At 40.8% G+C, this 14368-nt stretch overlaps 1 protein-coding gene across 1 annotated transcript in view; it reads left to right on the forward strand.

Annotated features, from left to right (window-relative positions):
• Positions 1-522: 522 nt before the first annotated feature.
• Positions 523-14368, forward strand: part of LOC308324032 (protein tweety homolog 2-like) — a gene marked incomplete at its 5' end in the record, with an annotated part of 40740 nt that continues 26894 nt past the window's right edge. The window contains 2 exons of the mRNA XM_080775935.1: positions 523-651; positions 8394-8566. Of these exons, the coding sequence (XP_080632061.1) occupies positions 523-651; positions 8394-8566 (302 nt within the window). The remainder of the gene's footprint in view (positions 652-8393; positions 8567-14368) is intronic.

The raw sequence follows: 14368 nt of genomic DNA on the forward strand, positions 1-14368 counted from the left end.
CACGTGAACCATGGCTAGGATATAGACTACTACTAAACAAAACTCCATTTGGTACCCAGGCCAGAACTAGGAACACAACGGAAAGAGGTTGATGTGATTATGTCGTCATTGGTGTGACGTGTGAGGTCTCGGGATTCGTGCGCTAAAGTCGTCCAGTCAAAGAAGCCGGCCGACCGTGAAGTTAATAGTGAAGTCAAAGTTAGGTCTCACATTATGCGCTCACGGGCAGATCAGTCATACTCACGCAGGAGAGTTTCGACAACAAATCACATCGAAATATGGAAACAGACCACCAGGATACTAATAGTATGCCTTGTTTGAGAGGTACAAAGCGAAAGGAAGTACTTCCTCTCTAATGTTCCGTGCTCATTACAGTCAAAATCGCGGATTTTTGCTTGCTTTGCGCAGAACCTGGAAATATTTAAAGAAATTAAAGGGTATCGAGGACGCTCTCCTAGAGGTGGGGTCGGGTGTGACTGAGTGAGCTTTCAGTCGTCTGTTCGACCGACCTTTCAAGCAGGTATGGCGATCGCAAGGCTCGACTACATTGCTCCGTGGTGGACATACTGGCTGCACAATTTCCCGCACTTCAATCTCACTTTCCAGCCGGTTGGAAACACTTTCAGACCAGAAGATGCAAGCTATCAGCAGGTTGGTAAAGCGTGCGTAAAGCGTGCGTAAATGTAGTTTGGGTGCGCGAGTCGCGACTGCCGTGCTGCCCTAATTCAGTATTAAAATGTTTGACACACAGAAACGTTTCTGTGGTTCTCTCTCACAAGCTTCATATTTGGCTAATCAATGTCTGTTTTTGCATTTTCTTTAAAAAAATTAAAAGTTAATGGTAGCCTATATCTTTCAACCTCAACTGTTAGAAGTAACTATTTTACAAAATACATTCGCTTGGATTTAATTGGAAGTGCTTTTTGTGTACAGTAGTAGGCCTCAAGACTCATCTTTTGAATGATTGCACATCCCATTATTGGATTATACAGAAAAAATCACACCTGTGTGAAGTGAGGAGGGCTAATATATTAAATTCTAACTCATGTTGAGGTGATGTAATGTTGCCAAACGGTGCCAACACAAACATTAAACGCCATTAACAATAAAGAGACAATATTATGACGTAATGAGGCACATTATGACGTAAATTGTCCCTTCATTGTCATTTACAATACATACATTGAACTCAAGACAAACATTAAACCTGTATACAAAAACAACAAAAAAAGTTTTTAATGTTTTAAGAAGTTTTGTGCCAAGAATCTATTGATTTGATTAAACAAAGGTGGTCATTTGTCTCCCAATCCAGAATCTGATGCTGTGGCTTCATAGTAAAAAGCACTTGTGTTGTATGGCTAACATTTGTGGCCATGTAGATGGGATACATTTCCCTAAGAAGGATTAGATGAACAAGATGTGGGCTATAAAGAAACTGAAATATTAAGGCAAGCTATTGGTCACCACTGCCTCACTGAAGGCATTATGTGTAAAGGACTTTGATATTTTGGCCTTTTGGATCTGTTGTAATTAAGTTATGTATCACACAATTAGAATTGTGTACAAATTGGTCCATTTGTACACTCTCAGAATTACAGACCTGTAGGCTCCATTTAGAACAACCTAGGAACCAAGAAAGTCCCTGGACCCTGGACCCTTTTCCACCGGGTTTGAACCGGTTTCCGCCTAATTTTGAACCAAATGTATTGATTCAGATCCCTAAAAGTTGGTTCGGAAAGGGGGGAGTGTCACTATTCAGGTTGGAAGATTCAGATGTGATAAACCATCTATCTATCTATCTATCTATCTATCTATCTATCTATCTATCTATCTATCTATCTATCTATCTATCTATCTATAAATGAACCAGGTCTCTGTGTGTATACATGTGTATGTCTGTAATCCACGTAACTCGAGAACCGTTTTCCCCACCGACTGTCAAAATTGACACACACGTTCCAGACCACCACAGTGTGGGCACTGGGCAGTGCCCGCGGTGTCAAGTCTCCATATATGGAGCAGGCCTGTTCTGACATCACAATGATGTGCTGGCATCTGCATAGACTCCATATTTGGGCATGCCTGACAAAGAACTCCATATATCCATATATTATATATAAAAGGGACAGACATAATAACTGCATTTCCAACTTGCATCGTTCCAAGTAGGCCAGTGGCCCAGTGCCCAACCGGCACCGCTCTAGTAAAAAAAACTGAACCAGTTCTAGAGCCAACATTCTTTAGGTGGAAAAGGGAGAGGGCCTCTGATACACTGATATCGGATCGTTTGTATCGTATCGGAATTGGTATCGGGAAGGAAAAAATGGTATCGGTATTCGGTACATCTCTTATGTTTTTGTACTTTACTTTACATCACAATGAAAAAAGCTCACATGACATCAGATTGCCGTAATGTGAGAGGGGTAACTAATTGGATTAAAAAAAGAAAATCACAAATTAATGTCATGTGCCAGACTAAGAACACAGCGTGCTACTTACAGTGTATGTGATCTTTCTCACATAAAATGAGATCAAGGGAGCTATTCTGGTACAGAAAACTGCATTTTACTTTTACAAATATTGAACACAAAATTGTAAATTTAGCCTCGCAGGAAACTGGAAATGTATTCTTTTATACCTTTTCATCAAAAGCCTTTTAGTAATATCAAAGGCTTCATTTTCTAACACAAAAAAAACACTTGAATCAACTAAATCAGTGGTTCTCAGCATGGGATCTGGGTAATCCCAGGGGTCCTTCAAGGCGGTCCAGCGGGTCCCCCAGTGAAATATGTGATAGTTAATCTCCACTATTATTACATGTACAAGAAAATGCAACTAGAGGATGTACAAGAGTTTCGCTCTTATCTCTGTACTTAAAGTACAATACATAAACAGTGTGTGTGTGTGTGTGTGTGTGTGTGTGTGTGTGTGTGTGTGTGTGTGTGTGTGTGCAGTGTGTGTGTGTGTGTGTGTGTGTGTGTGTGTGTGTGTGTGTGTGGCTGTGCATGCATGTGTTTGAGTGTGTGCATATAAGTTTCATTTATTGTCCACGTGTGGAAATGTGTCTTCGGTCTCAACAACAGTAAAAAACAAACGGCAACAACACTTACACAATCATTTTCTCATGGCAAAAAGTGCAGGACAACAGTGGCAAATACATTGGAAAAACAACAAATCTAGCGAGACATGGTGTTACGGTTAGCTTTTGGTACTTTGGTACCGTCTACCAGAGGGAAGTAGTTCAAACTCCCTGCAGTGCACATATAGGCTATTTATTTGCTCCAACACCGTTGTAGACAGAGCATAAAATAAGTATAGGCATTCGTCTCTCCAGATCAGATTTTGTGTTCTCTTAAGTCTTCTCCAAACTCTTCCTCCATGCATCAGCGGGTCACTGAATCCCAGCAGTGTCACCATAGTTCAGTTGAGAACCAGTCCAACCAGTGCCATGTAGACTCAAGCCTAAATTATACGTATATTCCCTCTGAGGGAACATAGGGATATGGGAACATAGGCCTGACCGGATATATTCTATGACTATGACGGTTTCACTCGTCGGACATATGACAAAATGTGGTATTATCACTGAGAGAAGCAGTTGTGCAATGAAGTATAAAGCTTCCCTGAGCCTTTTTACTACTGTCTAGTAGGACTGACACAGTCTGGCAACCTTGAAAATAACCCTTGTTCTTTTTGTTTCTTGATGTGGTGTACTGGTGTTGCCGTAAAGGTACATAAGGATTTTCAATAGCATACCGTCTCTCCTGCGAAATTAAATCAGCAAAGCCTTCACACTTTAGGCCTATAGTTTCAAACAGCCTTTATGAAAACATCTTCAGAGTAAGAAAAATCAATGAATTTCCGGTCAGTGAGCTGTGATACTATGCTCAATCTCCCTCGTTCTCTCCCTCTTTCATTCTCTCACTTCCTTCTTTTCTTTCTTCCCTCGGCCCCTCTCCGTTGCTCTGTTGTGGCATGGCAGTCAGTGGAAATTTGACAGCCTGCATGTCTAATTAAAAAACAATGGAGTGGAAAATTGGGGGAGGAGTGGGCATAAATGGGTGCAGTGGGCTTGTAGTCTAGTCTGGACCGAGCTGTAGTGACAGTCAAATGAGAGCCGAGGACACTGTAGTAAGGCTCTTTAGCCACTCACTGTAAGGCCTATGTACTTCGTCATATGACAAATGTAAGCTCACGATGCGTTGCATTGCGATATGTTGTGAGCTTGTAGATCTTATGTTTTCGCCATTTTTGAAAATTGGACAGAAATTGTAATTAATAATTAAAGGTAGATTAAGTGATATTTCTGTGCTAAAATAAGTGTTAAATAGCAGACTATATTCTGTTAGTACTAATTCCTATAGAGTCAGTAACAGGGGTATCCTCGTCCCTCTTTAGGAAACAGAAACGGTATTTTCAGGGTGGGACACCAATTTTATTCAATCAGGAGAGAGAACTCACACGGCATAATGTATACAGTATTAAACAAGTGAAATTTACACAAAGAAATGAGCAGAGTAAATTGGAACACTAAAATTGATGCTGATAAATGGGATTGGCTGAAGATTGGCTACCCACCTGAAAATGTATTTTCTGTTTATTAAAGATCTGGAGAGACACAGAGAGCCCTGCTATTAAACACTCTATCAATGATAGAGCAATTACATTTTATTTTATTGTTACCTAACAGCCTATAATGACATGGCCAAAATTGAGACACTAGGTTGAACGTGGTTTAAAACTCTTGAGCTCTTGGCTCAACAAAACAAAAAATATTGATGAACCTATCACAAGTTTAGGCAAATGTACGTACACGACTACACGTACATCGACACTTCATTCAGTTGAAATGACCATTTCCATCACATAGTAAGCCAGTAAGGTATGCTCTTCTATCAACACTGCCCATTGCGAAATGGGGACTTTGGACCATAAAATGCAAATTTAAGTCAGTAGAACGGATTGCTTGGAATTTACCATAGATAGAAGGAGATGACTACATGAAGTACTTTATTTTACACACGAGACCAGCATCTCATCATGAGTCATGACACATACTCATCTAGTATCCTTTGGTCTATTTCCTCAATGCCAGCTAGGGCTGGGTGTATTGAATTTAAATCAGTATCAAGATTATTTCCAACTTTTGCTTTCATTCCGATTATGGTATTACGAATGATAGTGAAAATAGCTGATCTAGAAGCTTACAATCCATCACGTTACGACACGCAAGTTTGTAGATCGCATACTTTTGCTATACGCCACCAGTGTCACACAAAGTATAACATATGGTTAAGGGGTACATTAGACTGATTTAGTAGATTATAAAAAAATCTAATACATTTATAAAATATATCTAATAAATTAAGAAACAAATATGTCCAAAAACATGCTTCCTCTATTATTCAGTTCACCTACATGAGCAAGACTGTTATTGGTACCAAAATAATGTCTGTTTTGATATATTTTCAGTTAATTGACCAGTCCTACTACATTCAGTATTTTATTTTTTATAATACGAGAGCAGCATCTCATGATACATACTTGATATGCTCCTTTGGCCTTTTTCCTCAATGACGGCCATAAATCATGTTATAACAAAGCTGTCACAGGAAGGTCACTCTAGAATTATACAGTACAGTATCATTAACTTGTACTGAACCATTAACTTAACCATTAATTCAGCACGTGGTGTTTGCCCTCCTCCATGGCAATCACAGCTCCTCATTTAGCCATATCAAATGTCTCCATTCTCAAACCAACTCGCGTGATGTTAATTCCTGACTGTAAAAGCAAGTGCTGCCATGTGCAGCTTAGTGCTCCCAGCGGCCTATCCTCTCTATTGTTTCACAGTGCAAGCCTTACAAAATCTGCTGGTTGAAGACCAAACATTTCATTCAAGCACATTGTCCATTCAGGTGAATTGCAAGACATTTTAAGATCCATAGCAGGCGCTTAAGTGTCAGATGGTAGTGCCATATGGGTCCTTTTCTATTTCTTTTCTAAGATAATTTATTCACACAAGTTCTGATCTTATAGTGTACCATTCAAACTACTGGTCCACTCTCAGGTCCTCTTACCAGTCATTTGTTTTCTTCTGCAGGCCGTGACTGTTTTGAGAATCACAAGACTGAATGGAAGACATTTAGTCACATGACACCCCCCCCTGCTACAGCCACACAATTCTCGTTTTCGCTCTTAACCCCACTCTGTACTGTTGCTATGGAAATGAGCAAAGAAACAAGAGGGTCTAGGTCAAGGACCACCAAATCGGCTCAAACCTCTGTCTGTCTGTCTGTCTGTCTGTCTGTCTGTCTGTCTGTCTGTCTGTCTGTCTGTCTGTCTGTCTGTCTGTCTGTCTGTCTGTCTGTCTGTCTGTCTGTCTGTCTGTCTGTCTGTCTTGTCTCTGCATCAGGCACTGATAATGCTGATTGATGGATCAGCCAGCAAACGCCATCCCTTGACCTCTGTATATATCTTTACATAGGAGTGTTGACCTCTTGACCTCTGTATATCTTTACATAGGAAGTGTTGCTTGATCCGGGTCGGCTGTTCTCACGCTGGTTGTTGTCATGGCCACGGAGAACAGATACACAGAGTCACTTACGCAGATGCAGCCATAATAGGCCTGTTGTTTTGGCCACTGGCTAACATCTTGTCTTTGTATTAATGGACAAATTCTACTGTAAAGACGAGATGTTAGCTAAAGACAAGGTTGTCTCACGTTGCCAGACTGTTGCCTCTCGCAATTTCCAAATGCTTCTGTCGTACAGTCTGGAGCAACGGAAGCTCTATCATGAGTACAATATAAGGCGGAAGTGGAGACTCCTCCCACTTCCATTTCGTCTTACAGTAGCGCAAATGTATCCTAATATAAATAGAAATCATCTAAGCATATATAGCTTGTTTCTTAGCAGAATAGGAAATATATATATATATATATTTCTTAATATATTTTCGTGAATGGAAATAGCAGCTTCCTCGGGACGTGTAGTTCCAGACTCTATATAGCATTCGGAGATTGTGGAATAGTTGTCTGGCTACGCGAGACTAAAGACAAGGTGTTAACTTCTAATCTAAAGGCAAGATGGACTCAAGAAAGCTGGCATGGGCCCCAAAGTCCTAAAAGCTTTCTACAGAGGCACCACAGAGAGCATCATGACTGCATGGCTGCTTCATTGCCTGGTATGGCAGCTGCACCGACCTCAAGCACAAAGCAATGCAGAGGGTTGTGCGGACACTGGACAGTCAAACGCATCAGTGGATGTGTATGACGAACGTTGTGTCAGCAAGGCTGGTGGAATTATGAAGGTGCAAGTTGGAAATGCATGTCCCACCCAGATATTATGTCTGTGTCCCTTTTGTGCCCGACGTCAGAATGATTTCTGTGAGATGATTTCTGTACAGTATGTGTCTCTCTCTCAGTGTCCATTTATTCCTATATAGAGTTCTGTGTCAGCCATGTCCAAATATGGAGTGTTGGGATGTCAGAACAGGCCAGCTTGCGGAGTTCTATGTCATGCATGCCTAAATATGGAGTGTTGTGAGGTCAGAACAGGCCAGCTCCATATATGGATGCTGGGCAGGGGCCCGGTCCAGAGCCCGGGCAGAGGCTTTTTGGGAGCGGTTCTGGACAACCGTGGGCCCGACCGACTCGACACCAGGAACTGCACCCCCTGTGGTGGTGTGGAACACGTGTGTCGAATTTGAAGTCGGTGGGGCTAACGGTTCTCGAGTTACGTGGATTACACACAGACAGACGTACAGACAGACAGACTTGGTGCATTCATAGATAGATAGTTATGGAACATGGCCTCAATTGCACCTTCTTAAACTAAATTGTGTTGTATATATAATATGGAACATAACCTACTGTGAAGCTGTTCACAAAACGTTTACCTAATTTTGCTGTGTTTTTGTTATTTTTAATGTTATGCTATCTATGCTGCTGCATTGTCTGAAGGAAGCCAAACAAATGTACATGTACATGTACATGTACACAAGATGTAACAATAAAGTACAACCTTGAACCTTGAACCTTCAGTGTAAGATCACCAGTTTCACCATGTAAAAAAGAAATAGCAGATCTACAAGCTCGTAGCGCAGCTACCGTGCTATGAGCTTGTAGATCTGCTATTTTTCAGCTGTTAAAGCATAACAATGTTTAAAACACATAAAGGGGTTCTCGCCCAGTATGGGTTAAAGCACTTTGAGCTGCATTTCATGTCATGAAAGTTGCTATACAAATAAATTGTTATTATTATTATTATTACTACTACTACTACTACTACTACTACTACTACTATTATTATTAGTATAATTAGTATTATTATACTGTATCATGTACTGTACTGATGTCCATGGGTCTCCCATGTTTTCCCTCCTTCACCCAGTCGCTGATCGTCCTAGCGTGTGTGGGGGCGGTGGGTTTGGCTCTGAGTCTCCTGCTGCTGGCTGGGTACCTGTGCTGCCTCTGCTGCTGCCGCAGGGACGTGGCCGAGGAGACCAAGAGACCCCATGGCTGCTGTGTCACCTGGGTCGCTATCATCACAGGCCTCATCATATGGTACGTCTCTGTGGTTGTCTGTCTTATAGCCCAGACTGAGTCTCAATAGTGTCCTCTGTTTCAGATTAAAATTAATAAACAATTTTTACTTTTTATTGATTATGTTAAATTGTCAATTTTCTACCAATTTAGTACCGTAGATTGCACTGATTACACCATTAAAGATGGGATGATTTGGGATCCCATTTTTGTGTTTTTACCTTTCAAGACGGGAACCATATTTGTAATTTTTGAATAAATATTTTGAGTTTTTCAGAAAACTTAGGTCTGGATTTAGAAGACGTATTTAGAATCGGCCTCATGTCTAATGGGTAAAGGACAATTGACCAGCCACTAGGCCTATATGAACAGTTTATAAGTTTTACTTATTTATGGGTCGATGTGCAAATTTGCAATAACAATGGATGATTATTATTAGTATTCCCAGTGCATTCTCAGTTTTAACCTGTTCCCCATTATTTTTGTGTGTTTTAACTAACCTTACTGCCTGTATGAGGTATGACTTGCTTGACCTATTCCTGTAGGCTCCTAGATGGTGCATAGGGCCGCAATCACACCATGGTATGTCGCCATCACACTCTGTTTTGGGCAGCTTTCTTCAGCTGGACCCGCAATAATCTGGTTGTCTTTGCCTCACTCTCAACTTCTCTGAATTTCTCTCGACTCTCGACTGTCTGAATTCCCCTATGGGTATTGATAAAGTATATCTATCTATGTGGTTGGTCTTCGCGAGGGTGTAGACCTTAAGCACTTAACCTCCTCCGATTCACGTGACGTCAGCTGCCGCTACTTTTTAACTGACAGTGAGTTTCACCAGGAGGGCGCAACATGTGTGGAGGGACACAGTGTTCTACCCAGCTCGTCTAATTCAGTTATCTTTAGACAGCTATACGGTGCCAGAAATCTGGAAAAAATCTATTATAGTTCCAGTCCCCAGCCCTGTCCACAAGAGAATAAGGACTGCCAGTAGCATTAACTTCCAATGTGGTCAAATCCCTGGAGAGAATCCTAACTGAGGAGCTCCGAAAGGAAACAGAGCGATCACTAGATCCACATTAATTTGCATATGCACGGAATTGCACAGAATCGTGGAACTAGTGATGTGATTTCTACATCAACACACTGTGTATTGAAGCCCTTAGAGGGAGCTAAAACATATGCAAGACTTGATTTTAGTTCAGCTTTTAATACAATCCATCCAGACATTCTTCTTCGTATGTTATCTGAGATGAAGGTGAATCCAGTTTTGATTAGATGGTATTTCTCCTTTCTATCTAATAGGCCACAACAGGTGAGATTTAACTTGGCGCTCTCTGATAAGGCAGTATGCAGTACAGGGGACAGTCAGTTCCTCCCTTTTGTTTATCCTATACACAAATGACTGTGTCAGCTCACAACCCAATCAGTGTCTAGTCAGGTTCTCTGACGTCACTGTTATCCTTAGTCTACTCACAAGTGACTCACAGTTACTCACAGTAGCCATACAACTGGAGTGAACCGGTTTGTAATCTGGTGTGATGAACAATTGAACATCACTTACAAATTAATGTAAGGAAAACCGAGGAGATTGTAGTGGATCCCAGGTCTATAGGTGACCACACCACGATCACCATACATGGTCATGACATCAAACAGGTCACCTCCTATAAATATCTAGGAGTGCACGTTGATTGTGATATGAACTGGCACTCCCATGTGACAAGTATGTGTGCAAAAATACACCAGTTTAAAAAGTGTTACAAATAAGTGTTTAGAACCTAAACGCACGCATGCACACACGCACAAACGCATGCACGCATGCACACACACACACACACACACACACACACACACACACACACACACACACACACACACACACACACATGATCATCATCATCATCATTGGCGATCACTCGTTGTCGAGTATGATGGTCCTCCTGGGGGGTCCTTGTTGTGGGTCCTCAGATGACTATGAAGGCCAATTCTGGAACCACATATTTTTATGCAGTGTGGGCGGGTGTGAGGTGCTGGGGGTGGGATGTGGAACGGCCTCTCTGATGGTTGTTGCTGCTCTCTCCTTTCGTTGCTGCCTCTTGACTGTGGCAGCCCGGCGGAGATTGCGTTCATGGAATATGGCTCCCTCATAGAGACACACACACACACACACACACACACACACACACGGGCAATTGTGTTGGTTGGAGCCCCCGGCCAAGCAAATCAATCCCCAGGCTCCACGTTGGTTGGAAAAATCTGTACCCCTGCCTGCACCGCTTGGATGCCCATGTGGTTACACACTAAATGGTGATGTAGTCTGTTGTGTACTGAAGGCTCAAAGGTTGGCCCACTCTATGAACATATTGACAGGAAATCCTTTCAGTCTCTCTCTGCATGCACATGTTGTACAAACAGCTTGCAGGTTTTCCTCGCTGATCACAGCACTGATCGCTGACTTCATGCTATCAAAACACATGGTCACTTGCTGGTCACGGCATATTTCGCCGGTAGATTGATTATCCGGGGTCACTTTAACAAGGCTCATAAAATGTCAAAGGCAAAGGCGATCAAAGCAAACTCAATTATATATGCAATCATTTAGCTCAATCTGCTGTTTATTTTATCCAGGGTTCTTGTAATTAGATTGCCACATATACTCACTGTCAAATCTATATAAATAGATATAAATGTAAGTAATATAAATGATTTAAATAAGCATTTATTTATGGCAGACAGAAAAGTATAAGCATAATGATGATGCAGCCTGACTTAGTGAGAGCGCTTTTTGGGAGGCGTTCCTCTTGGTTTCTGTAGAACAGAAATGAAGGTAATTCAGTACAAATTATTCCTCCAAAGAGCTTGATTGAATCTTAATCTTGTGACTGTCATCTAAGTGCTGGGTCTTAATTGAGTTAGCTTGCTGTTAACATTCCAAACCCCCAGTTGCAGTACAGAAAGCAGGCTTGTTGCAGTGTTAATTGCCTGGGCATGATACCGCTTATGCACAGAGCAATATTAACTCTTCCCTTTCTAGACACCTCTGTTTTTCAAAGGAACGGGATATTTAACCACTTAAACCCACTATACTTGAGTTTACCTCTGTACTACAATATCACAACGTGTCACTCATGTCGTGGTGTGTTGTTAGCTTGTAGATAAGCTATTTTGGGGGAATGTTCCCCATCAGAACAGGGATGCTAGAGCTCAAGTGGTTAACGACCAAATAAAGCAATGCATACAGCCACACATTACTGATAAATGAGTATGAGATTGCACAGATAGCTGTTGGCTTCCTCTATTCGGTGATAGAAAGTCTTAGTGATATTGATGCTTTTATGTCCTTCCTTGTGTAGTACAAGTGTGGTATCAGGACGTACAGTATAGACTCTGCAGGACAGTGTTTCTTTGAATAAACTACTCTCCTAGCTATCTAGCTGGTTCTCAACATGGGGTCTCTGGGGGACCTTGAGGGTTCCAGGGGGTCCCCAATGACTGATAGTTAGGAACCAAATTAACAGACGTGTTGGGTTCTGTAATTAAACCCATAATGCCCGACCTAAAACTCAGGGGACTGTGGTCTAATGCAGAATCAAACTGCAGAATCACTGTCTAGAGCCTATGAAATCGTAGCCTGGCTAAAAGCCAGACTCAAATCACACTGTCGTGTGCAGGCAATTTTTTTTGCCAACGGCTGATTCGGTCTGGCTTATTAGCCAGGCTAATGAAATCGAGCCTGAATTCATTCATTCTGACATAACTGTCAGTTTTGAGACTGGATTCGTTTCACACTGGATACACAGTATATATATAGTCATGTGATCAAGAAATATGGATAAAGATAAAGATAAAGACAACTTAATTGTCAATTAAATGTACATACAATTTAAAATTTGTCTTTGGCACACTGGCAGTCAGTTACAACAATAAAACATTACACACAGAGAGCATTAAAATACTATATAAACATTTTCTTATTTAAAATGTTCACAGCAGTTGGCACAAACAATGTTTTGTAACCCTTCTTTTTAGCAAATTTTGCCCTGGTATTTCATATTTCATCCTAATTGGTTAACATTGGCTTCCAAGGTTTGCAGGATTGGCCTGTTTTGAACAAAATGTCTCAAATCATAAATGCATAGTGCAATTTGAGGGAAATTTTGAATGCACATTCCTACAAGGCAGAGGAATAAATCCCACCCTTTTCACAATGGCTTGTTATAGCGCCACCAGCAGGTGGACTTTTGCAAAACACATTTTTGGAACAAAATGTCTCAATTTCCATCAAAGGCGTAAGATTAAATGGCACCCTTTTCACATGGGCCTATTATAGCGCCAGCAGGAGGCCACAATAACCTCCCTGACCTGGTGGAGACCAGGTCAGGTCTAGTTACAACTGCAACATGTACAAAAGAAACACACAAACCATTCTTTCTATCTCTGGCCTGACCTAATGCTTTTGTATAACACTGCTCTAATCTAATTACACAAATGTGTCCTTTATTCTGTCCCACTGCATCACAAGATTTTTATTAGTTAAAAAAAAACCTCCCCTTTGGTTGCTCTTAAAAAAGCAAATTATATTTTGTGTGTGTGTATGTATAGTTTAAACCAGGGGTGGGCAACTCTTTGGGCATGTAGATCACTCTGGTAAGATCTACCAGTGCCATAGATTGGAAAGCAGCATTACTTTTACATCTTATTATATGCTGCAAATTAGAATAATACAAACAGAATAATATAAATATGAATAATATTCAAACGTAACATTGAATAAGTCAATCATTTCATGTGAATAATAAAGGAAAGTTACTACATTCTGACTAACTGGGGAGAAAGGTACTATGCACACATGATCCTGTTTCATATACAAATCAAGTTTTGATTCGTTTTGATAGTGTTGATTTCATCGACTAATACTGTTCGTCAACTACCTTTTTCACTGACGAAAACTAAATAGAAACTAAATGAAAATGAAGCTATGACAACTAAAACTATGACTAAATATATTGACAATTTCATCAACAAATAAAAACTACACTAAAATGTTAGAAAGGGACTAGTGGACAAGAGATCCAGTATAAGTCCATTTACACTTGATTGCATGCTGAAAAAAACTAAACTATGACTATCACTAAAACTAAATGAAGTTTCATTCCAAAGACTATTACTGAACTAAAATAGAAATTTGCTGTCAATTGAATCAACATTGCTCTAGACAACCGGATCTCTGTATCTATCTATCAGTCATGGATCTGCAGAAATCTTTGCGCATTAGTCTGCATGATTCATCACTGAAATAGAACTGTGTGAAATGAAAAGAACTTTCTGATCCCCTCCTCGCATTCATCAAAGAGCTGATCTTTGGTCACCATTTAAAAACTCTGAACTCTGAAGTGAATCACTCACGTTTAATGGTTTAACGGTATAAGTTGTTGGATGGCTAATGCTGCTAGATGTTGATGGAGGGCCCAGCTTATATCCACAGCCACCCATACGGCAGTGGCTCAGGGGTAGAGTGGCCGGTAGAGTGGCTGGATGCGAACCGTAAGGTACCCAGAGTTAGTGTCCTTGAGCAAGACTGAACCAGTAATTGCTCCTGATGTGCAGGTTTGTGCCTTGCATGGTTTCCTCCGCCATTGGTGTATGAATGTGTGTGTGAATGAGTGAATGTAATGCACAATCTGGATAAAAGCGCTATATAAATGCACCATTTACCATATTTACACTAATACACAGTAGTCACCAAATGGACCCTTTTGCTTAGATACAAATGGATACATTATTTTACTGTGTAGATACCCTGGAAGCTAAACGTAGAATATC

The sequence above is a fragment of the Protomyctophum bolini genome (assembly GCF_963924005.1).
Source record: "Protomyctophum bolini genome assembly, chromosome: 11".
Taxonomy (NCBI): Eukaryota; Metazoa; Chordata; class Actinopteri; order Myctophiformes; family Myctophidae; genus Protomyctophum; species Protomyctophum bolini.